Genomic DNA, 26,931 nt, shown 5'->3' with positions numbered 1-26,931 from the left:
TATCAATTCATATATCTAAATTACTAAGGTCCCTCAGTGAGTAGAATACTCACTTGGTTGCGCGGATATCAAGCTTAGGTCTCCTAAACGCCACCTTGCAATGTATCACTATGGAATAACAAATTGCACTATTTAGCACCTTAAATAATTAACACCCTAATTAACAATTGAATCGCTCAAGGCTAAACCGTTGGAAAACCCCTAATATTTTTAAGGGTCCTGATAAGTTCTGAATGTTACACATTCAAGCCCCTTAATTTACACATGTTAAGCTCTTAGTTTTGTTATAGTTTGATGTTTTGTGTTGTTTTTGTGTTTTCTTGTATTTTACAGGTTTTGGAAGAAAGTCCATCAAATTCCAAGATTATAACGAAGTCAGCAAACTCACTTTTGGATAGATTCAATTCCAATCAATTTTGAATTTAAGGAAAGAGAAGTCGGCAAAAATTAGTTATTTTTGGAAAGAATCCAGAATGAGTACATATCAGTAATTTAATAATAACTTTTGGCTCAAGTATAGGATTGCAACGAAATTGGTGGAGTTGGAAAGATGAGAAATGCCAGAACATTTCCTAGTGTTCTCCTAGAATGGCATAGATGTAATTTTTTAATCAAAAAAATTACATCTATGCCATTCCTAGAGAACACCAGGAGAACACAAGAAGATGCTCTAGCATTCCTCTGAAAAGATAAGACAAAATGAAACAAATATTTCAGAAATAAGTTTTTCCGAATTTGGATGTTTACCATGCCAAAATTGCCCCGCAATAAAAGACCGCAAATCTGTACAAATTTTGGAATCCTTTTCCTACTTGGATGGAAATTTCAGAAAAAGAAAAGACTTGTAATTATTCTATTTGGACTAGAAGACCTATTGTTCTAGGATTTATAGAGCTTCTCTAATCCCTATAAATAGGCCTCTAGCCTTTGAAGAAAAATACACACAAGCTTTGAGGAAGAATCAAAGGCTACATCAAGAAGGAGGTTATTTCTATTTTTTATTTTCTTTCTTCCTTTATTTATTTTCTGTATGTATATAATTTTAGTTTATATTAGTTTTAACTAATACTTTAGTTAAGGCTCGATTGAAGCCCTAATCATGTCTCTTTAAGTTTTTCAATTTGCTTTGCTACAATTTATATATTGATGCTTAACTTGATTAATTCTAGTTTCTTGAATTCCTCGCATGTTTATGTTTGGCCATCATATGCATGTGGTATGGATTTGTTATTTATGTCAATTTGGATGACCGAGTCCTGGGCATAATAGAGTAACGAAAGAACCCCGACACAGGTTCTTGGATTAATCAACATAATGACAACTGGAATAGATACCATGTTCCAATCTGAGTGTGTTTACCGATTTCCATAGATTTATGCTTTCTTGAAGAACAACTTAGTAGATACCATACTAAATCCTTCAAGGAAGAAAAGAGTTAGAATAGATATCATGCCTAACTCGTTGCTTAGGGAAATCAATAGCTTTAGGAGAAGATACTATTCCCTTGTGGTTGGTAAACATTAAGCATCATGTTATGATTGTAGTATTGTGCATATTGCGAATCTTATTTGAGTACGATTAGTGATGTATATTGAAGCCCTACCTTTTCTTATTATTATTTTTCATTCAATCTTTTATCCTGTCTTATTAAACATATCTCTTTTAGGAATATATTTTTAAGCATAATTTACCAATCCTCGTGGGAATGATCTCGTATTTGCCTACTATACTATCTTTCTGATCTTGTGCACTTGCGAATAAAACGTACAAGTATTTGCCTATTTATTTAGGTAGATATTTGCACAACAAGTCCCAAACCCGTAAACCTTATTTACAAATTTTAATCACAACACCTCTAACCCAAAACACTTGTTTAAGATTAGACACTAAAATTACATCCTATTCTCTTACCCATATTAGCAAACACTAATTAAACCTAAATAACACTAACCCCAAAAATATTTACTAAGGGTTAGATATTAAAATTATTATTTAATTATTTACTTATAATATTAATTACTAACTCACAATTATTTTCACTAACATTTTTATGCTAACATTAACTCTAAAATTACATTCACTAATCTTTTTACAATAATTACTAACTTAATTACTAATTAATTTACTTAATTCATTAACACATTTAAAATAACATTAACCTATAAGAAAATCTTAGGGTTAACTTCACAAATAGTATTTAAACAAAATACCCATAATTATTTATTTTTACTAATATTAGAACATATCCCCATAAATACATATTTTTACAAAACCCATAACTAATTTGGGATCACAATAACTATAATTAATCCACAAATTAATAATCTAGGTTTTGAACACTTAAAACCCCTAAATTAATTTAACCCATAAAATTAGAGTTTCCAAACATAAACCCATAATTTATTTTACTAACCCATAACATAATATTGATATTTAAACACTAATAACACTAACCCATAAGGTTTACTTAGGATTATGCACAAGAAATCGCAATTAAAATACATAACCCAAAAGTTAGGGTTTAAGAAAACTCACCAAAAATTTCATCAAATATAAATCCAACACTTGGAGTGTGTTTAGCAAACTCCTCACAACAAATCCTAAGAACACATAAAATCAAACTCATATATCTTTAGATTTAATCTAAAATCCCAAAGACCAAGAGTTTGTGAAAATTGTCACGCCCCCGTTTGGGGATGTAAGGGGAACACAAACGTGAGCTATAAAACATTCCTATAATTTAAAGCATGCACACATTTTTCCAGGAACAGCACATGGCTATATTTCATTATATGAATATATATATATATATATATATATATATATATATATATATATATATATATAGTAGTTCTTTAGTTATTACATCATATTTCCAGGAATTTCAAAAAAATAGGCATAATACAAAAGTTAGGCCGGTCTTTATCGATCTATTGCTCTTAGGGGTGGGGTCTATGCCATTCATAAAGAAAAGACTCTGGTCTACAGTGTCATCTGAAAAGATTTGGGGGAAAAATGGATGAGTTTGACAACTCAGTAAGGAAAACACAGCAATAAAAGTGAAATTTTCTTTTCAGGAATTCTAAATAGAGTTCAAATACTTCTACAAATAAAGAAACAGTTAAATAAAATATAATTACATAAAATGTATGTATCATTTATATAGCGTGTAAGTTTTAACCTCCCTTGGCCCAATTCTGCTTTTAACCATGAGCGGCACACGTTTGACTCGTCTCAAAGGACAACTATGGGCTCATCCTGTCGTCACAGGGGAGAACTGTACCGGGTTGGGAACTTCCCTAGGTGAAGGCCACCCGGCCGATAGCCCACACTTTCGTCCTTCCGTGTGGTTGCCATGCTACCCACATAACACATAACACATATATGATTCAGATCATCTATGACATAGTACCACGGGGGTAAAACTGTGTGCACATGTAACATATACTATGATATCATCAACCTTTGCTCATATGGTGCACATGTAACACATATACTATGATATCATTAACTTTATTCATATGGTGCACATACTTTTGGGAACTATAATTTCACAAACTTTATTCATAAGGTGCGCATGTATCAAATATAAACCAAGTATGATCACATGAGATTTCAATCACATCATATGAAAAGAGCATTATTATAATGGTAATATAAAAAGACAAGTAATATTAAAAGAGTTGAAAGAGTTTAGAAAATCCCTGACTTTTTCTGTTAAAAAAAAGTTCTATTAAAACTTTGCCAGGGTTTTGAGAGAGTGTTTCCCTTACCTGGTATTTTTTTAGCAATATTTTAGCTGCCTTCTACCTAAATAAATTGCAAGAAGAAGTTTAGAAAAATATTATGATATTTGAAGCCTATAACTTAAACTAAGGTATCCTATAACATGCAACCATCGATTTCCAAATTATACTACCTATCAACTTTACTACTTAATAGACTAAATCGTTAACATGGAATTTCAATAAGAACTCATTCGGCCTAAACCACATAAAATTCCCCCCCAAAAACAGTAACTCCCTTGAATCACCTAGTCATTAGTCCAACACTCCATACCCCAAACAAACCAATTTTAGTTAAAATGTCATTATAAAAGCTTTAACATTAAAAATCATATATATATATATATATTTTATATCAGATAAACATAATAGCTTACCAAACATAAATAATAAGTTTTATGTTTCAAAACAAGTTAATAAAATAATAACCTTATTTTATTCTTATAAAATCTAGGCAGAATAACGGCATTAGTATCAATAACGCCTAAAATATTTCAAAATATTAGGGCAGAGTAATAGCGTTTTTGTAAAATAGGAACTTTTTACTCAAGCATTATAACGGTGTTTTTATAAAAATATTTATTTATATTCGGGCATCACAACGGCGTGATTTATGACTTAAATACGCAACTGGGAATACCCTATTAAAAAAAAACATAAACACGAAAAGATTAGAGTACTTTTAAACTCATAAAATCATAAACTAATGAAATAAATAAACAAAGCTATATAAGAACTTACCAAAGCTAAAGTGATTTATTTTGTAAATGTACAAAAGGTTTCTTTTTTCTTTATTTTGCCCTTATCTATTGAATGTTGAGAGAAGAGCTTGTTCTTGTATTTAGGGAAAGTGAGTAATATAAAACAAAAAAGGGATGACTAACGAGAGAGAGAAAAAAAAAGTGGGTCCTCTTCTTGTCTTTCTTTCCTTTGCTTTTTTATTGCTTCCTTTTTCCCTTAGTTGATCAAGACTCTCTTCTTTGCTTTTCTTTCTTAACTTTTTGTTCTTTCTTTTGTACAATACACACACACACGAGAAGATTAAGGGAGAGACACTTACTGTTTCTTCTACTTTTCTTTTGGGTTTTCTTTTCTTCTTTTCTTTTTAACCCACCGGACACACACACACCCACATATCCTAGAACCTCCTCTCTTGTTCTTTCTTTTTCCCTTTTCTGTTACCCAACACACATGATAGAGACAAGAGACATAGAGAGACTTACCGAAGGGAGAGAAAGAGCTCCTGGAAACATAGGACAACCAAGAGAGTTTGAGAGAATTGAAGAAGAGAGGTGTGCGATTTGTGAAGGGGATGGGTTCCTTTCATACTGAATTGGACGGCCAAGATCAACTCCTTTTGATCTCATCTAATGGCTGGAATTCAGCTTGGGGAGCAAGAAGGATGAAAAGCTGGGATGCAATTCGTTGGGCGGCAAGCTGAGATGGAGATATTTGTTTGGGGCAGTTGCACTTGGCCTGCATATGTAAGCTGGGCTGGGTTCACCGGCTGGGCTGTGAATGTGTGGGCTGAGTCTCACATGGGTTGGGTTGGCGATCGAAGATTTTTCGAGAGGGAAATCTTGTAATGGTTTATTTATGCAAGGGGCGACTATCGACAAGGACTTCAGGAAAGGTGAGGAACAAGAAGTATGGCCTATGCAAAATACTCAAGAAGATTAACGACAATGCATATGTCATTGATCTTCCAGAGGACCTGGCTATTTCCTCAACATTCAATGTTGCGGACATATTCGAATATTTTCCCCCAAAGAAGTCAAAGAATAACTCGAGGACGATTTTTTCAAAAAGGGGAGACTAATATAGGATGCTCCCAAGAAGCATGCACTTCGGAGACGCAAGCGCTTCCGAGAAGCGTTCGTGAGAAGCATGCGCTTATGAGAAGCGATTGCGAGATGCACTTCCAAGAAGCAATCTTGAGACATGATCCCAATCGTTAAGCCTTACCCAACTAGCGATCCTTAATCAGTAGACAGCTGGCGCGTGTTTTAAATGGCAAATATTCTAGGAGGGGATTTGTGACCGCTGAGATAAATATGTTTTATTTGCTTTTATAATTAAGAGCTTATTTCCTTTTTTGATTGTAATAATTTCATATTCTTACTATGATTAGATCTTCGTCTTTTACTAGAACTAGGTTTACTATTACTATTAGGCATAGGCTTACTTTCTCTTCAAGTAATGTTTTAGTATAAATATAAGAGGTAGCAACATGTAAACATTAAATTCTTGTTGCTAGGGTTTGTTGGCACTTTGGAGGTGGAAACTGACAATGAGGGGCTAAATGTGTCAATTTTTATAGCCACATGATGATTTTAATGAATAGATATAACTCTTACATAAGGTTTTTTTTTCTTTTTTCTTTTTTCTTTTTGTTTTTTCTTTTTTTTTTTAAAAATTTTTCTTTTTTTTTTTTTAAAAAAAAAAAAAAAATACATATATCCCCCTTAAACTACCACTCAATTGTCAATGTCCCTCCGAACTATCAATTGTGTCAATGTCCCCCTTCAAACTATCAAAAAATGTCAATGTCCCTCTTAAGACCAACAAAAAGACAAAAATGACCATAAATTTTTTTATAAGACAAAAATGTCCTTATAAATTCTAAAAAGAATTTAAAAAATAAAAAGCTCAAAAACAATTTTTTAAAAAACCAAAATTTATAAAAACCAAAATTAAAAAAAAAATAAAGAAAAATTAAAAACAAATTAAAAACCAAAAAAAAAAAAAAAAAAACCAGTTTTTATTTTTATTTTTTATTTTTTATTTTATTTTTGTTTATTTTTTTGTATAACATTTTTTTATTTTCATTTTTAAATAATTTTATAAATGGTATTTTTGTCATTAAGGGGGACATTAACATTTTTTGATAATTTAAAATGGGACATTGACACAATTAGTAGTTTTGAGGGAAAACATAAGACATTGATAATGAGGTAGTAGTTTGAGAAAGTTATGTATACTTTTCCAAAAAAAAAAAATCTTGTAGATTTCATTAATAAATAAGGAAGAAACAGAACACCTGAAAATTCTCTGTCCAAACTTGTCCTAAAGATCAGTACTAATGAATAGCTGTCTTTGCTAATGTGTGTGCTAGCTTCTTCACTAGCTTCCATTTTTATATGCCCTGCTCACCATGATTGAAAGCTATTCGAAATAAATTTTACATCTCTCAATCAATTGTTCATACCCATTCCAACAACACCATTCTTTTTGCAAGGAATTAACTATTTTCAGGGCATTTCCCTCAATCATAACATTAATACCAACACTTTCCCTTCATGACCTCTCGCTATTATCCTACCCCCATAACTTAATTAGTTGTTTTGGATAGTTAAATAGTAAAACAAAATTATGTTTTATGGATATATTTTTTTACTTTATGCATGCACATGGACGATTCTCTCATGGTGTAATGAGGTAATTTTTTAAATTGAGTTATCTTGAATTAGAGATGGATACTATATATATATATATATATATATATGATCACCGTGATATTCTGAGACGATATTATTATATTCTTCTTGAATTTTTTTCTATTAACAGGATTTTACTCGCATATATGCATTTTTTGGCGTTTCCTTTTTTGATGTGAGTCTTTAAAAGTATTTTTATTTTTTGGAAAGAACCGATAAGACCCGTACATATATGGTACAGTTTCTGTCCCGTGAATCCCCCCAATAAATTAGAAACACTTTTGCACCTCAGAAATTAAAAATCATGCATATATACGTTATAAATGGGTTTTTTTTTTTTTTTTTTCTCCTCTATATATAATAGACGTTTTGTCAACTTTCCATATTTGGTTTCTCAAAATACAATCTATAGAAGAAAGAAATCTTTCATATTTCCATATATAAACAACAAGAAACATCAATAAAATCAAATCTGTATAAAACTAAATTCATCCTATTTTCAGATATAAAAGTCGGTCTTCCCATTTCTTTTTCTCGGTAAGTGGTTGTCTGGTTGTCTCAACTGTGCTGCCGGAGGCTTTAGACTACTTTATCTACAAGAAAAGAAAAGAAAAGAAAAGAAAAGAAAAAAATAGAAAAATAAAAAGCAAGAAGGAAATGGGTTCGAAACATGCTTTTGGTTGGGCTTGCTTGTTAACGTCTTTGATGGTATTGGTTACCGGAGTTCGAGGCCAAGTCAAGCTTTTCAACCTGATGGACTACGGTGCAGTTGCAGATGGTGCAACCGAAAACAGTGAGGTAATATTTCATATGACATTACTTCTAAGAAGTTACGGGCGGCAGTGGCGGACCTAACTTTGTAAATATGAGAGGGCGAAATTGAAAGAAAAAAAATTTGAAGGGACAAAATTAAAAAAATAAACAAAATTAAGGGCAAAAATTTATTTATTTATTTTTTTTGTTTTGAGAAAAATTTTGGGGGTTGGGGGGCCAAGGCCCCCTTGGCCCCATATAGGTCTGCCATTGACGGGCGGTAATTAGTGTCTGCGTTGGGTTCGGGTCGTATCGTGTCGAAGTATTTTTATAAGACTATATCGATCAATTCTAATTCGATTCGATCAGACTTATCAATCATAACCCGCTAATTTTTATGTTAAATTTTTATGATAGGCATTTGTGAAGGGATGGAAGGAAGCATGTGAATGGAAGGGATTGGCAAGGGTTTTGATCCCGCGAGGAACGTACATGGTGAAGTCGGTGAGATTTGAGGGTCCATGCAAGGGGCAGATGAGCCTTGTGATTAAAGGGGTTCTCAAGGCTCCTACTGATCCAACCAACTTCTCAACGGACAGTTGGATTAATTTTCGATATGCTGACCGTTTGACAGTCAGTGGCGGCGGCACCTTGGACGCCCAAGGACAGCTTGCTTGGCGCTTCAATGACTGCAACAAGGATTCCCATTGTCCTGCTCTACCTACTGTACGTAACTTATTTCTTCTTTTCTTTCTCTAATTAATTTCCTCTCTTTATATATATTATTTATTATTATTTATTATTATTATTATTATTGGGGTTGGCACATAGCCATCTGGAAACTAAACTGTGCATCTTATTTTATTTTCTAGGAACATTTTAATTTTAGATACTTTTTTTTAGTCTTTCTTGGAAGGTTTAGACACTACGTACAAAAAAATATATCAGGTTCTGTAAAAATATTAAATTTTTAAAAACGCTACTCTTGTTCCCAAAAAAAAAAAAAGAAAAAAAAAAAAAGAAGAAAAAGTGTTATTCTTTGTGTATTATGCTTGATTAATGTCATTTAATAGATTCTTATATGACTATCATATAACTTGATATAAAAGTAAAAATCAGCCCCTAAAGCAGCACTTATTAAAAAAAAAAAAATCAAAAATTAATTTTTACAACCATATCATCTCAATTGTACTAAACATCATTACTCATTATGTTTTTGCTAATATGGGTACCTCAGTTTAAAAAAATGGTTTATTAGCGACATCAAGCTTGTAAGGGGACAACTGTTTCGAACACCACACAATGGATCATAAAATGTTAAACCTAATTTTTTTTTTTGGATTGAGAGGAATATTGTATCAAGTGCAAGTACATTGTATTAGATAGAAATATCATTTTAAATGAACAGTCTAGATTGTAAAAAAAATAAATAAATAAGTTTTTTGTTATGATTCGGTATACGCTAAGGATTGGTTTGAGAGTGGTCAAACTAACCGTTTGCCCATAGGGGTGGTTCGACCACCCTTATGACCCATTTAGGGGGAATGGAACCACCCAAAGGCCCCAAAAAGCCTTCGATCTTTTTAAATATTTATTATCACGATCTAGATCGTTTAGTTAAAATGAACGGTTCAAAGAAAATTTATTGCATTTGGTGTTAGGTATTGCATTGAATTTCAATCATATTAAGTCAACTCTAATCCGACCTATTTAATTAAATGGTTAGACCTCTTAACCCTTACATCCTAATTTCATGTTGAGTCCGTATCGAGATTACGGACCATATAAAAAATTGTAAAACCTAATTTTGGATAGTTGTTTGGTTTAAAATGTGAGAGCCTAACATATTGTCACGATGCTTTGCAAATACTCCCAGACAATGAGATTTGATTTTGTGACCAATGCACGGATTCATCACTTGAGGTCCATTGACAGTAAGAACAACCATTTTGTGATATTCGGTTGTGAGAATGTGAATATCAGTAATATCAGAATATCGGCCCCCGGCGACAGCCCCAACACGGACGGGATTAAAATTGGAAGCTCTCACCGCATCAGAATCTCGCGTTCTATAATCGGCACCGGCGATGACTGTATAGCCATGCTGCCCGGAGCTACAAAGGTCCATATTTCTAAGGTTGTTTGTGGACCTGGGCATGGAATAAGCGTTGGGAGCCTCGGCAAAAACGGAGATGGAGATGATGTGACCGGAGTAGTCGTCAAAAACTGCACCTTTCGCGGTACTTCTGATGGAGTGAGAATTAAAACATGGGCTTCTCCATCGGTCGGTAGGGCTTCCAATTTCTTATATCAAGACATTTTCATGGATCATGTAGGCAATCCCATCATTATTGATCAAGAATATTGCCCCTACCCCCCTTGCAGTCAACAGGTAATTAATTAATTTCAATCAACCGTTTTTTATTTATCTTGATTTTGTTATAAAATTGATCTGAATTTCTTAATACCAAGGTAATTTCATTTTATGATTGAAAAGATGAAGTTAAATAAAACGACAACTTCATTCACTTATAACTAACTCATGACCTTTCATCACTTTTGTGAAAATGTATTCATATTTTAAGAATTGTCAATTTAGGGTATTCATCTTTCAATAGTTTTTAATTTTAACTATCTGTTAGAATTTTTCATCAAATCCTATCAAAATTCTCAAAATACGTTCGCTTTTATTTTTTATTTTTTAAAAATTCAGACATAGGTATTTTTACAAATTTCGCTAAATTCTGACCAACACCTAAATCCTAACAATTTTTTTAAAAAAATATATATATATATTTTAGGAATTTTAATAGTATTTAACGAAAAATTATAACGGAAGGTTGACATTGAAAAAAATTGAAAGATAAATATTCTAAATTGACCTTCCTTTTAAGTTTCGGTAAGTTTTTACAAACATGATGAAATATCATGTGAAATTTTTCCTTAAATAAAATTGTGAAATCGATCCGTTGTTGTCGATAGGCCTCTCTTCTGCAAATCAGCAACGTCACGTACAGAAATATCTGGGGAATTTCCGGTTCGAAAGTTGCAGTTACACTCCGATGTAGCGAAAGCAGGCCATGCAAAAACGTAGTGGTGGAGAACATCGACTTGGCTTACGGTGGCCCTGACGGACCTGCTACAGCGTTGTGCTCTCATGTCAATGGCGTCTCTCTTGGCCATCAAAGCCCTCCCCCTTGCATATAGTCCTGCAACTTCATATTTTGATTAGCTTACTTCAGCCACAGAACTTCAAATAATTGTTTTACGGCTACAAACAAAAACGGCGGCTTTTATAAACGCCGCAGCAAATGCATCATAACTGTTCGACAGCGCCGCGCTTCTAACAAACATTGCTAATTGGAAAATAATATTTTTTACATATTTTATATATTTATGATATATGTTATTTGTATAATTCTTATATAACAATTGCACAACAACGTTGATATGTCCAATATTTTTTTAAAAAAATAAAAAATAAAATAAAAATATTAGACACGTACATCAGTATTGTTGTGTAATTGTTATGAAAAATTGTTGTGCAAATCTCTATATTTATTATACATCTCATTTTTAAATTTACTTTTAAATTTATGACCTCACATTGGGTAGCCCCATAAATTTAATGATAAATTTGAAATTTGCTTATATTAAAATTTACAAATATATATAAAAGATGTAAGTATATCATTTCTGTTGACAAAGTATTAAAGTGATTTGTACTTGCTGCAAAAATAAGTAAACAGTAGCGTTTTAGGTAAACGTGGCCATAGGTATACACTACAAAAATGTATGCACTTTGACACGTGCATTTTGACACGTGTACAGTGCTGTACACGTGTCAAACATTTAGACACGTGCACTTTGACACGCGTAAGACGCGTGTCAAATGTGCACGACATTAAGTGTACAAGTTGACACGTGTATTGAGATACACGTGTCAAATTTGACACGTGTATCTCAATACACGTGTCAAAGTGTTTTGACACGTGTATTAAGATACACGTGTCAAACCGTTTGACACGAGTATTTTAAATACTCGTGTCAAAACACTTTGACACGTGTATTGAGATACACGTGTCAAATTTGACACGTGTATCTCAATACACGTGTCAACTTGTTTTGACACGTGTATTTAGATACACGTGTCAAATTGGTTATATTTTTTTAAAAAAAATCCAAATCGAATTTTTCATTTAAATAAAATTTTAATTTAATTATTTAATTGTATTTTTAAATTAAATTAAAAATACGATTAATTAATTAAATTAAAAATTTAATTAAATAAAAAACCCAATTTGGATTTTTTTTCTTCAATTTAGTTTTGGTATTGGTTATTTAAAATTATTTGGTATAATAATTTTAATAGTTATTTCAAATTTTATTATTTCCGACCACAAATAACAAAATATTGATTTTACAGAAAAACTACACAAAATAATATTACACAAATCATAAGTTAATAACGTATTCGTTAACTAAGCAAATATTTACACATAAAAATTAATTACACAAAATATCTACAAATCTGAAGGGCGTCCCTGCGAATGAGGAGGTACCGTCCCAGGCGTGTTATCGCCAACCGGCGATTGCTGAGCAAGGAATGGTGTAGCGGGCGAAGGTGTAGCGACAATGGAATGCTGGGTCAGCCGTCGTCCAACAGGCGACAACGTACCAACCGTTGTCGAATTACCTGCAAATCATATAGACAATTAAAGTATATAATATTACTTGCAAAATTAAAGGGGTAATTAAAATAAATTGAAATTAATTTTTTCCTACACACAGTATAAATCATACCTGCAGATGCACTACTAACAGACGACGTACTACCTACGTGTGCAGGTGAAGGCGTACCAAGACATGGTGCTGATGCTCCCATGGAGGACATGAAGACCTCAACCTGTCGCAGGCGCTGCTCCAACAGGTCATTCCTCGCTCGCTCAGCCTGTAGCTCCGCTTGCATCTCTTCCATCTTCCGAGTGTTTTCGGCCCAATCCCGAGACGTGCCCTGAGATGGTCCCCCTTGTGACCGAGGCCTATATGAGAAACATGTCCCCCGAACAGGTGTGACGTTCGGCCCAACCTGCCGAACCCTCCCTGCATACTCAGGCCTCCCAACCGCCTGTTCGTAAGCGTCGTTCGGTGCCCAACGCACCGTGTCTGCGGAGACGCTTTGCGTGGCGGCTGGATCACTGGATAAACTCTGCGTCATCCTCTCCTGTACGTCGTCAACATGAACAAGTCATATATTGAATAATGACAAATCACACATAATTTTAAAAATAATAGTAAATTAAATCAGTAGCATACGCATAGGACCCGTGTACGTTCGTTCACGTGAGTGCCGTCCTTCCTTGTGTGGGTCTTCACGAACGACGCGGCGCGAGTGGGGGGCGTGCCAGATGTACATGTCTGTCGTCATGCAGTTGACATATATAAGAAACAGATAGCGATAAAAATAGTATAAATAAAAATAAAAACAATTATCAACAAATATATATAACATAAACATATATATTTTCATACCTCCTCGTGATTAAATCTGGCATAACTTTTAGATCCCGTACAATGAGGAAGGTCATTCTGCTCACGCAGCCTCTTCATCCGTTCAGAGGTTGCCTACGCATTTAACATGAAAATAAAAATGTAAGCATTGACACACTTAAATTAAAACTAAAATTAAATAAACTGTTATTAAAAAACCACAACATTTTCTTGGCTTACATACGATTTTTTGCTCACGGCACCAATCTCTCAGCAGGAACTCTACATCTTCTGCGTCATAGTTGCCAAAAAAATTGTCCGGCATTCTCGCACGGATAATCTCGGGCGTGTCACCGTCTCTAATACGTAGTTTGGTTTTGAACCTCGACTTCCACGAGCGGTGCTTACGGCCAATATCACATAAAGCCTCCTGTTGTGCCCTGCGCGCGTCTACTGATACAGGTACATAGAACTCCTCCTGCACATTCAACACATTTTTATAGGTTTAAAAACTTCAAGAAATACATTAATCTCAAGTTTAATTCAAATAAATAATTAAATTATATTCATAGACATACCATCAGCGCGTCCCACATTGCCTGCTTAATCTGCCTATTTACCTTCGCCCATTCGTCCCGCATGTGTATGTAGGACCCACTCCTGATCATCTTGCCCTCAGCCCGCCGAAATCGATTGCAGGCCCGTCCTACAGGTTGTATAGCAGCATTGTACTGCAATACAACCTTCTTACCCCTCGGGAGGACCCAGTTTCTCGCTGGGTCGTCAATCACCTCATAATAAATGGTCCCGTCTGGGTTGTACCCTAATGAAAGAAATATTCAACATTAATGTTAAAAATTTAATCATAAGATTAAAGAACATATATATATATATATATATATATATATATATAAACAATTTCTAATCAAATATTTATTTATTTAAAAACCAAAACAAAAAAAACAAAAATTTGGTAAGAGAATATGAGTTTTAAGGATGTCTAAATATGTACTTACCCATCAACCGAATCTGCTCAATCCGTATGTGCTGGGTCGCTGGGTCGCCCGCAACCTCCTCCCCAACCCCTCCGGCTTGTGGATTCTGCTGATCATCATCTGAATCCATATCCTGGGGACTACCGGGGGCCAACTGATCGGTACCCAACATCGCAACGTCCTCCTCATGGGTACTCTGGCTCCCCCCCACATCTGGCATCTGACTCTCACCGGAAAGTGGCATCTGACTCTCACCGGAAAGTGGCATCTGACTCTCACCGGAAAGTGGCATCTGGCTCTCACCAGATAAAGGCATCTGGCTCTCTACATGCCTCGGGCCCTGACTCGCCCCCGATGCTGGCATCCGTCTCGGCCCCGGGCCCTGACTCGCCCCCGATGCTGGCATCTGTCTCGGGCCCGGGCCCTGACTCGCCCCCGATGCTGGCATCTGTCTCGGCCCCAAAATCTGGCCAGGCATCGCCGCCTGTGCCGGTATCTGTCCCAACCCCATAGCCGGCATCTGCATCTCCCCGGTCTGTGACAGTGGAAATCCTACATCCTGCGTCTCACTATCAGGGTTACACGTCATAGGTCCACTATACGTATACGGAAAGTACGGCGCATAACCCTGTGACCCCATCCCTTCTCGCAGCCACCATCGATATGCGTTACCCGGTTGGGTGAACCCTATCTGAGATAATGTCGGCAGCTCCGACAATGGAGAGCTGCAAGGTCCAGCTGTGCTGCTCTGTCCGTGATCTGACGTGGGCACGGCCACCGTACCCGGCAACAATGGTCTATAAGGCCCGTCTGGGTGGTGTGGCCACGCTGCAGAATACAATGCCGTCGAAACAGTGGGCGTGGTCATGGGGGGCACGGGTGGGCTAGGTGCCCGATACGCATAATGAGGGGGTCTCTGGTCCATCAATACCTGCGAACAAATGCAGACAAATTAATTAGAATATGTTTTTTTAATATATTTTTAATGAACATACTAAAGAACAGCGAAATTTATACAATTAATAAAAATTTGTATTCAGTACAAGCGAATTGTACAAGCAATATATATATCAGTCAAGTGTATTGAGTTCAAGCTAATTATACTCACAACAAATACATCAATCATTGTATCACGGGAGCTTCAATAGGATCTACGTCGGGCCTGTCGTACTCGAATTCGTCATTCGTATTTGGTAGGTCAGCAGTGGCTAGTACGAGCGGTACGCACTCATGGTAGGTTGTACCATCCTCATTACTCCCATCCCCCTGTCCAACGTCGTACACGTTGCGCGGTTTGGTCCTAACCGCACAAACCCAATTTGGGTTCCTTCCATCTTCTACGTAGAATACTTGATCCACCTGAGATGTAAGCACGTACGGCTCGTCCTGAATCTGTTCTCCCCTGTGGACGAGGTGATTGAAGTTGACAAACACTAGGCCATACTCGTCTATTGTGAATCCTCTGTCCATTGTGGGGTCTGCCCAATTGCACTTAAATAAGACGTACGTAGTCCTGTCATAGTACTCGACCTCAAATATATCGGTTAACTGTCCGTAGTACGTTTCGCCTTCAACGGTAGGAACACAGACGCCGCTATTCTGAGTCCTCCTTCCCACATCATGAGCAAGCGTGCGAAATAATTTTCCATTTACCACGTACCTGTTGTACTTCACCGCTGTCTCCTTTAGCCCTCTACAACGCATAACCAACTTGTGGCCCAATTCCTCCCTACGTTGATCGTCCAGGCCATCGACCTATGTTTTAATTACAAATAGTAAACATCACATTGGGTTATAATCCTGAACCCGCATAAATTTATCCAATTTAAAATTTACAACTATTTCCTTACATATGCACGGTACCATTCGCAGAACTGCTCATGATGTTGTGCTTCAATAAGAGCCTCCGTAATGCGACCCCTAGTGCATGATCGCCTAAGCGCGTCTTTGTGCATCCTACATTCAGCGTATACAATTATGTAATAATTGTTATTAATACTTTTACTCGAATTCTGCTAAATATAAGGTTAGGACTACTTACGTCCGCAAATTGTGAAACTCTTCAGAGTTGAACACAATATAACGATGAATCTGGTGCATTATCAACCGGTTCATGGTAACACGCGTGCCCGCTCCCTTGGATCCATCAGGATTCCTCTGAGGTCTGTTGTGGAATGTTGGTGCGTTATTCAGATACCTTGAACAGAACGTTACCAGCTCGGTCGCTATGTACCCCTCCGCAATGCACCCCTCAGGAGCTGCTTTATTGCGCACATTATTTTTGAAATTCCCCAGACTCCTGGTTTAAACACATACACGACAATTTAATTGTCGTCAATTAGGATTACAATTAAATAAAAATATTTATTTACATATTACGCCGAATTTTACCTCTCTGCCGGGTACATCCATCTATACTGCACGGGTCCGCCTAGTCTACACTCGCGCACAAGATGCACAACCAAGTGGACCATGCTGGTAAAAAACCCTGGAGGGAATATCTGTTCTAGCTTGCACAAAGTGATACAGACGTCACCCTGCAGTCGGTCCATATCTTCTTGTGATAGCTTTGTTGAGCATATGCCTCTAAAAAATGCAGAAATCTCCACAAGAGGTCTAACCACTTTATCAGGCAATGACTTACGCAGTGCAATTGGAAGAAGCTGTTGCATCAGTATGTGGCTATCATGGCTCTTCAAGCCAGAAATTGTACGGTCCTTGAGCCGAACACATCGTGAAATGTTCGAAGCGTATCCGTCCGGGACCCTAACATTTCGAAGAACCTTCAGAAAATTTTCTTTGTCCTCTCTAGACATTGTGTGACAGGCAGCGGGAATATACGTTTTACCGTTGGCGGCCGTGAACGGATGCAACTTAGGTCTCAACCCCATTTCCTGCAAGTCCAGCCGAGCTGCCAAGTTGTCCTTCGTTTTCCCTTTTATATCCAAAATAGTGCCAAGTATATTGTCCATGACATTTTTCTCTATGTGCATAACATCAAGATTGTGCCGAAGCAAATTGTCTTTCCAATACGGCAATCTGAAAAATATACTTTTCTTCTTCCATATAACATCGGAACTCCCTGCACCCTTCTTCCGCTTCTTCCGTTTCTTCTTCTTACCCGCGGTCTCATCTCCAAACGCAACTCCGTCCAACTGTTGGAGAACCTCGTATCCGCATGGCACAATCGGTGCGCTGGCAAATTCTTCGGTACCGTCAAATGTCCTCCTGTTAAGCCGCCACAGATGTTCAGGCGGCAGATATCTCCTGTGCCCCATATAGCAAAATTTGCACCCGTTCTTTAAGCGTATAGAACGCGTCGATTGCATACAGCAAGGACATGCCTTCGCACCCCTGTTAGGCCAACCTGATAAATCTGCATACGCTGGCAAGTCGTTTATCGTCCACATCAACTGAGATCGCATAATAAAATTTTCCTTCTTTGAAGCATCGAATGTTCGTACCCCTACATTCCACAGTTCCAGCAACTCATCAATCAATGGCTGAAGGTAAACATCAATATCCATACCTGGTGAGCTCGGTCCAGGGATAACCAAGGAAAGGATGAAGGACGACTGTTTCATGCACATCCAAGGTGGCAAATTGTACGGCACAAGCATTACGGGCCATGTGCTGTGAGATGTGCTCATGTTCCCAAATGGATTAAATCCATCTGCTGTCAAACCAAGCCGGACGTTTCTACTCTCTGCCATAAAATTTGGATGTAAAATGTCGAACGATCTCCATGCCTCACCGTCGGCCGGGTGCCTCAATACGCCATCCCTAGTGCGGCCTTCTGCATGCCATCTCATATGGGGCGCAGTATGCTCAGACATGAATAACCTCTGCAACCGTGGGATGAGTGGAAACCACCTCAAGATCTTCACCGGGCGTTTTTTTCTCGCTGATATGATCTCACCATCATCATCTACATGTGTATCAGCCCTCCACTTAGACTCTCCACATACGGTACATGAATCTAATTCTTTATTGTCTTTCCAGAATAACATACAGTCGTTACGGCACGCCGGAATCTTCTCATACCCCAGACCCATGCCACTTAGGAACTTCTTCGCCTCGTACGTGTTATCTGGCAATGCCTCATCGCAAGGAGGCAACAACTGATTGATGAATTCCAGAATGTCTGAAAAAATCTTGTTACTAATACCTCCAACGCACTTCAAGTTGTACATGTGTACAGTAGCACTCAATTTACTGTGCTTTGTACCAGGGTGAAGGGGCTTCTCGGCAGTCTTTAACAGCTCTTGGTACTTCAATGCGTCCTCGCACGACGTATCTTCATCAACTTGTTGCGGAAGAGTACTTGCGGCTTCAGGAACATCGTGCACGCCGAAGGCGTCACGCAACATGGCGTGCATGTTATCATCCTGTTCCACGGCGACACCCTCCTGTTCTGTGACTTCACCATGTTCAGTGCTATGGTCAGCGGCCTCTGTGCCACTGTGATAACTCGAACACTGACCAGGAATAGCGGATCCAGTCGTAGTCTCACCGTGCATATACCACAAATGGTATCCCGGATTCATCCCCCGACCTCCAGTCAGGTGGGCAAGAACGTAATCAGGAGTGTGACGCTGGTTATTTCGACAATACTTGCATGGGCAGTAAATTTTTCCATCGACGGCCGTACAGTTACGAACGGCAAATGTCACAAACGCCCTACACCCGTCGTTATACGTTGTCGTACCCCTAGGTGCTGACATCCAAGACTTGTCCATATTCCTCTGTATAGGGTTAAGAGGACAAGACAAATCATACGTCAAACAAATAAACATGTAAAAAAGTTGAGCATGTCACGCAACATGGGGTGTACGAATTTATTTCCCTTTTAAAGGGTTTATGGTTAGAGTTTAGGGTTTTAGTTTTTTTGTTAGAGTTTAGGGTTTAGGGTTTATGGTTTTTTAGGGTTTAGGGTTAGGGTTTGTAAGGGTTTAGGGTTTAGGGTTTAGGGTTAGGGTTTGTTAGGGTTTAGGAGGGTTTAGGTTTTTTTTTTTTTTTTAGGGTTTAGGGTTAGGGTTTAGGGTTTAGGGTTTAGGGTTAGGGTTAGGGTATAAATTTAGAAAGTGTAAGATTTTTTTTTTTTTAAAGGGTTTAGGGTTAGGGTTTGTTAGGGTTTATGGTTAGGCTTTTTTTTTTTTTTAAAAAAAAAAAGTGTAGGATTTTGTTTTTTTTTTTTTTCTTTTCTTAAGGGTTTAGGGTTAGGGTTTGTAAGGGATTAGGGTTTAGGGTTAGGGTTTGTTAGGGTTTAGGAGGGTTTAGGTTTTTTTTTTTTTTTTTAGGGTTTAGGGTTAGGGTTAGGGTATAAATTTAGAAAGTGTAGGATTTTTTTTTTTTTTAAAGGGTTTAGGGTTAGGGTTTGTTAGGGTTTAGGGTTAGGGTTTGTTAGGGTTAGGGTTTAGGGTTAGGGTTAGGTTATAAATTTAGAAAGTGTAGGAATTTTTTTTTTTTTAAAGGGTTTAGGGTTAGGGTTTGTTAGGGTTTAGGGTTAGGGTTTGTTAGGGTTAGGGTATAAATTTAGAAAGTGTAGGATTTTTTTTTATTATTTAAAGGGTTTAGGGTTAGGGTATAAATTTAGAAAGTGTAGGATTTTTTTTTTTTTTAAAGGGTTTAGGGTTAGGGTTTGTTAGGGTTTAGGGTTAGGGTTTGTTAGGGTTAGGGTTTAGGGTTAGGGTTAGGGTATAAATTTAGAAAGTGTAGGATTTTTTTTTTTTAAAGGGTTTAGGGTTAGGGTTAGGGTATAAATTTAGAAAGTGTAGGATTTTTTTTTTTATTTTTTAAAGGGTTTAGGGTTAGGGTATAAATTTAGAAAGTGTAGGATTTTTTTTTTTTTTTTTTAAAGGGTTTAGGGTTAGGGTTTGTTAGGGTTTAGGGTTAGGGTTTGTTAGGGTTAGGGTTTAGGGTTAGGGTTAGGGTATAAATTTAGAAAGTGTAGGATTTTTTTTTTTTAAAGGGTTTAGGGTTAGGGTTTGTTAGGGTTTAGGGTTAGGGTTTGTTAGGGTTAGGGTTAGGGTATAAATTTAGAAAGTGTAGGATTTTTTTTTTTTTTTTTAAAGGGTTTAGGGTTAGGGTTTGTTAGGGTTAGGGTATAAATTTAGAAAGTGTAGGATTTTTTTTTTATTTTTTAAAGGGTTTAGGGTTAGGGTATAAATTTAGAAAGTGTAGGATTTTTTTTTTTTTAAAGGGTTTAGGGTTAGGGTTTGTTAGGGTTTAGGGTATAAATTTAGAAAGTGTAGGATTTTTTTTTTTGTTAGGGTTTAGGATATAGGGTTCGTTATGGTTTAAGGTTAGGGTTTGGTTATAGAAAATGTAGGAATTTTTTTTTTTTTTAAAGGATCTAGGATTAGGGTTTAGGGTTTAGGGTTTTAGTTTCTTAGGGTTTAGGGTTTAAGGTTAGGATTTTTGTTTTTAGTGTTAGGAATTTTTTTTTTAGAAAGTGTAGGAAATTTTCTTTTTAAGGGTTTAAGGTTAGGATTTTTGTTTTTAGTGTTAGGGTTTCTTTTTTTAGAAAGTGTAGGATAATTTTTTTTTTTAGGGTTTAGGGTTTAGGGTTTAAGGATAGGACTTTTGTTTTTAGTGTTAGGGTTTCTTTTTTTAGAAAGTGTATGATATTTTTTTTTAGGCTTTAGGGTTTAGGGTTTGTTAGGGTTTAGGGTTTAGGGTTTAAGGTTTAGGGTTAGGGTTTTTAAGTGTAGGAATTTTTTTTTTAGGGTTTACGATTTAGGGTTTAGAGTTTAGGGTAAGGGTTTTTTTTAAGAACGTGTAGGATTCAAAGTTTATTTAAGGGTTTATTATTGTGTTGGTTTTATGGTTATGATTTGAAGATATAAAGTTTAGGGTTGGAGTTTAAGTATTTCTTAAAAAGTAGACGGTCAATTTTAATATTTTTTCTTTTTTTATTCAAACCCATTTTATTGGTTGTTCCCATTTATTATTTTCAAAAGTGTCATCGTTGGTTTATAACGTTAAACTAATATCGGACATTGTTTGATTTTGTTTGACTAACAAAAAAACATTGTAATCCATAATAACACATTCAAAATATATATATATATATAACCTCTCAAATAAAAAATTAGGATAGGAAAAATTAAAAACATAAAAAACACAACATGGCAAAAAAGAACATGGCTTTCAAAAAAATAAAAATACATATAACACTAAATGACACAAAAATACAAACGCCTACACAATTTCTAAATATCAAATCTGTACTAACACAAAAATACATGCAGCATTGTTAAAAAAAAAAACACAAACTATAGCAAAAATGAAATACCTACTCCAAGAAAACCCCCCAAAAAAAAAAAAAAAAAAACAGTAATTTAAGCTTACACTGATTCAGCAAAATTGAAAAAATAAAATATAACACAGTCCAAAAATTATTACAATTATCAATCAAGAACAAATGTCCAAATTATTACAATAAAAATTATTACAATATATATTCAATCAGTATTTCATTTACATGTTGAAAAAAAAAATGAAATACAAATTTAAGGGGAAATTACTCACTGTCGACGGTAGGTTGTGGATTTAGGGCTCCTTCTTTATATATATACCTGCATATTCGGATATACATTATGGAGAAAGGAAAAAAAAGTTAGCAAATGTATATATATATAACACTAAATTTATCTGCAATATATATTAAGAGCACCGGCGACTGAACAGAGAGAGAGAGAGAGAGAGCCACTGACCCGACCGGAGGAAAGGGAACCGACGGCCTAGCCAACCCCTGCCGGAGGGACGTCCCAGTAGAGAGAGAAAGAGAGAGAAAGAGAGAGAGAGAGAGAGAGAGAGAGAGAGAGAGAGAGAGAGCGAGAGAGCTAGAGGGAATCGGTGAGAGAGAGACAGTCGGTGAGAGGGAGACGTGACGACGCCGGAGCTCACCACACCGGCCGGCTGAGCTCGCCGGAGAGACAGAGAGAGAGAGAGAGAAGAAATGAGAGAGAGAGAGAGAGAGAGAGCGAGAGAGAAGAAATGGGTAGCTTCCTCTGGAAGCTACCCATTTCTTATATATAAATATAAGTATATAATTTATATAATATAATATATATTTATATTATTAATTAGTTTTACGTATATAATATATAATGTTTGGCCAGGTGGCGCGCGGGAGAATTCCCGCGCGGCATCCGGCCAAACAGTTGGAGACGTGTTTATAAATACACGTCTCCACATGCTATATATATTTAATATTTAATATATATATATATATATATATATATATATATATATATATATATATATATTATATCTATTTTATATAAACCCATGCAACCCTAAGTTCATGCAATGCATGTACTGCATGTACATGCACTGCATGAACTCATGTTAATTATTATTATTATTTTTTTGGGTCTACATATATGCTTCACAAAGTTGGTTTAATTATGCATATAGTACAATATGTCAATTTAGGGTTAGGGTTTACGTACTTATAAGTACACCATATATATATATATATATATATAACTCATCATATAAACCCTAATCATAAGTGTATGTATTTTGTATAGCAAACAACCATAACCCTAACTGTATGTACTATATATAGAAAAAAACCCTAACCCTAAAATACACGTCCCCCATAGTAGAAATTGTATTTAATTTAAAAAGTAATAAATATATCTATATATATAATAAAAAATAATTATATATAGAAATAAATATATTATTTAAAAAATAATAATTTAATGGTCCAAAAAATTAAACTATAACTCTAAGTGTATATACTATATATAGCTATAAACTATAACCTTAAGGGTACGTACTATACTAAAACCTAAAACCATAAAAAATAAAAACTAAAACCTAACCATAAAATTAAACTCTAACCCTAAGTGCTAGACTATATATAGCTATAAACTCTAATCATGAGGGTACGTACTATATCTAGTCATAAACCCTAACCCTAATCCTCTATCCAAAAGTATATAATATATATATACATATATATATATATATATATATATATATATATATATATATATATATATATATATATATATATATATATATATATATATATATATAGCTATAAAACTAAACCCTAAGTAAATGTACTATAACTATAACTATAACTATATATATATATCGGAACAATCTAATTTTGAACTGCTCATGATTTAACTTATATATATATATACTTAAAAGTGTACAATAATGACACGTGAAAAATATATTGACATTATTATTCATTAAACGTAAAATCAATAAAATTATAACACATAGCCCTAAGTGTATATATTATATATACCTATAAACCCTAAAACCCAAACCCTAAGTGTATATATATATATATATATATATAGCTATAAAACTAAACCCTAAGTAAATGTACTATAACTATAACTATAACTATATATATATATATCGGAACAATCTAATTTTGAACTGCTCATGATTTAACATATATATATATATATATATACTTAAAAGTGTACAATAATGACACGTGAAAAATATATTGACATTATTATTCATTAAACGTAAAATCAATAAAATTATAACACATAGCCCTAAGTGTATATATTATATATACCTATAAACCCTAAAACCCAAACCCTAAGTGTATATACTATATATATCGATAAACCATAATCCTAAGTATATATACTATATATAGGTATAAACCCTAGCCCTAAGTGTATATACTATATGCTATAAACCCTAACCCTAAGGGTATGTACTATATATAGCCATAAATTTACGAGGGACTAAACTATAAGTATTTAATTCATTATGTAGCGCAGAACTCTAAAAGTAATTGCATTTACTATATATAGACATAAATAAAAAGGTTACTGTATATAGTTTCTAAACCGTTTACATGCATGCATATCTATATATATAGTATTAATTATAGGTTTTTTAACTTTGTTATGTTTAATTTTTTTTTTTTTTTGGTTTCTAAACGTAGATGGTGTACAAAACTAAACCCTAATTTAAACTATTTAGTTTAATTATATATTTAGCATCAAATTTGTATAATTATGCATATAGTACAATATGTAAATTAGGTTAGGGTTTACGTGCTTAATAGTATACTATATATATATAAATAAGGAACCTAAAAAGTATAAATTCCAACCAACAAATTTACATATAGCATATAGTACAATATGTAAATTAGGTTAGGGTAATCTACACCGTATTTTTGGATTAGATTTGTATGATTAATAATGTAAGGAGTTTTTTTTTTGATTTTTTTTTTAAAATAATTAATACAACACAGAATTTTTTTTTTTAATATATATTTGGCGAATTAATAAATTTTTGACACGTGTATTAATACACGTGTCCATTTGGACACGCATATGAAATACACGTGTCCAAATGGACGCGTGTATTCCATATGCGTGTCCAAATGGACACGTGTATTAATACACGTGTCCATTTGGACACGCATATGGAATACACGTGTCCAATTGGACGCGTGTCTATATACACGCGTCCAAAATGGACACGTGTATTCCATATGCGTGTCCAAATGGACACGTGTATTAATACACGTGTCCATTTGGACACGTATATGAAATACACATGTCCAAATGGACACGTGTATTTCATATGCGTGTCCAAATGGACACGTGTATGTCATACACGTGTCCATTTTGGACGGCTTCACAAATTGACACGTGTCTAAAATGACACGTGTCAATTTGGACGCGTGTCTACAGTAACGGGTACTGTAGACACGCGTCAAAATGAAGGTGTTTTTGTAGTGATAATATGTAGGCATTTTTTTTTTTTAGAAATGCTATTGACGCCAAATATTTTTCAAACAAAACGATCCAAACTGACATGGACAGTGACGTGGTGGCAAAGCCACATTGGGGTTTTATACAAAAAAATAAAAAATAAAAAATAATAATAATAATAATATGGCATGTTTTCAAAAAAAGAAAAGAAAAAAAAAAGGCTCCCCCAAATATTTTTGTCCTCACTCTCTCGCTCACTTGTCGGTTGTCCCACTCACCGTTCAAGCCACTGACCATACCACTCGCCATTCCCAAAGGCCATGGACGGCCAGCGACCGGAGCTCGGAAGAGATCTGCTCGGAAACAGAGATCTAGTCAACCCCGACGACCTCACCAGATTCGACCAGATCTAGCCGAGCTTGGGTTTTCGGCAGGATCTTAGATTCAGTCGGATCTCTCAAACCCACGCTGGCCGAGCATGGGTTGTAAAATGCCGTAAATGCTACTTTTTTTTGGGGGGGCGGGGAGGAATGCTACCGGTTTTGGTGTCAGTAAGAACGCCCTTATATGATATCATTGTTACATAAACACCCCTACGTGTTATAGTTTTCATTTTTTTTCATACTCATATCAAAAGAATAAAGAAGAGTAATTATATTAACTAGGACAAAGGGTGGAGTAAATAGGTGTTGAGAGGGGCGAATAACTCACATTATCTCAGGAATGGCTCCATGACTAGGCCAATTAGGCCACCCTAAGGCCTTAATTTATAAAAGGCCCCAAAAAAGGTATTTTATATTAAATTTGTCAAGTATTTTTTTTTTTTAAAAAAAAAAAAAAAAACGAATGGTAAAATGCGTGGCTCAAGAAAAATAAAATGAAAGTAAGCCATTTGAAATTAAAAAATAAATAAATAAAAAAGTGGGGGGCTGGTGGGGTAGGTGGGGAAATGATGTAATTTGTTTAATATCTTAAAAAAATTCCAACCTAAAGCACGACCCTTTTTTTTTTTAATATTTCTTTTTCTTTTATTTTTCTTCCATCACTTTTAATTTTTTTGCTATTTGATTCTATCGTCATTTTTTTTTTTAATTTCTTTGATATTTTATATGTTATGCTTACTATCGGGCGCCATTGACTTTAGTTGGCCGTTGTTAAGAGTTTCGATTGTGTGTAGTTGATTTTAGTACATAATTAATTGAATTCTACTTACAATTGTTAATCTTACAAAAAAGATAAAATAGATAGGGCATATTATTTATTGACTATATATTTAAAAAACTTGGATGTTAGCCATTTGATTTAACGCAAAATACTAATAGTATGAGTGATATTAAAAAGGGTTCATACTTGGGAACCTAACATTTTGAGTTTTGATAATTTAATTAAGGTTATGATTGCAAAACCCTTGACAATTTAAAAGGGTTAAGTGAAATTTCCTAAAAATTTTTTACAAACAATTGCACCTGTAAGAAAAGTTAGGAATTTACAGAATTCGATTGCAATCGCCCAATTACCCATATAATACTATAAAAAATTCATTTTCTTTCTTAGTGGACAATGTTTTTTCAATTATCCTGTTTCTTACCAAATAGTATTTTTTTTTCCTCTTAATTTTGTATTTTCACACAATCTCCAATAATAAGGCTACTTTACTGCAAATAGTTATTCCTTAAAAATCTCAAGGTACATAATTAAATTTTTATATTGATTTATTTTTAAATTTACTATCAAGCAATAAAATTGT

General features: G+C 35.0%; 2 protein-coding genes across 2 annotated transcripts in view; one reads left to right on the top strand and one right to left on the bottom strand.

Moving 5' to 3' along the window:
- The window catches only part of LOC133876169 (exopolygalacturonase-like), a 31,992-nt gene extending 20,810 nt beyond the window's left edge, over positions 1–11,182 (top strand). Inside the window, exons 2-6 of the mRNA XM_062314453.1 lie at positions 4,928–4,971; positions 7,943–8,020; positions 8,393–8,701; positions 9,852–10,367; positions 10,958–11,182. Of these exons, the coding sequence (XP_062170437.1) occupies positions 4,928–4,971; positions 7,943–8,020; positions 8,393–8,701; positions 9,852–10,367; positions 10,958–11,182 (1,172 nt within the window). The remainder of the gene's footprint in view (positions 1–4,927; positions 4,972–7,942; positions 8,021–8,392; positions 8,702–9,851; positions 10,368–10,957) is intronic.
- A 1,191-nt stretch (positions 11,183–12,373) lies between these two features.
- Positions 12,374–15,647, bottom strand: LOC133874778 (uncharacterized). The gene is made up of 8 exons (XM_062312644.1): positions 15,569–15,647; positions 14,482–15,391; positions 14,044–14,288; positions 13,710–13,943; positions 13,508–13,600; positions 13,292–13,393; positions 12,779–13,199; positions 12,374–12,671 (listed from the first exon to the last, which is right to left on the bottom strand). The coding sequence occupies exons 1-8, from the start codon at positions 15,584–15,586 to the stop codon at positions 12,499–12,501; spliced, it is 2,196 nt and encodes a 731-aa protein (XP_062168628.1). The 5' UTR covers positions 15,587–15,647; the 3' UTR covers positions 12,374–12,498.
- Positions 15,648–26,931: the final 11,284 nt, after the last annotated feature.

The sequence above is a fragment of the Alnus glutinosa genome, chromosome 8 (genome assembly GCF_958979055.1).
Source record: "Alnus glutinosa chromosome 8, dhAlnGlut1.1, whole genome shotgun sequence".
Lineage (NCBI taxonomy): Eukaryota > Viridiplantae > Streptophyta > Magnoliopsida > Fagales > Betulaceae > Alnus > Alnus glutinosa.
Note: the sequence above shows the minus strand (reverse complement) of the source record. Positions and strands in the feature narration are given on the sequence as shown.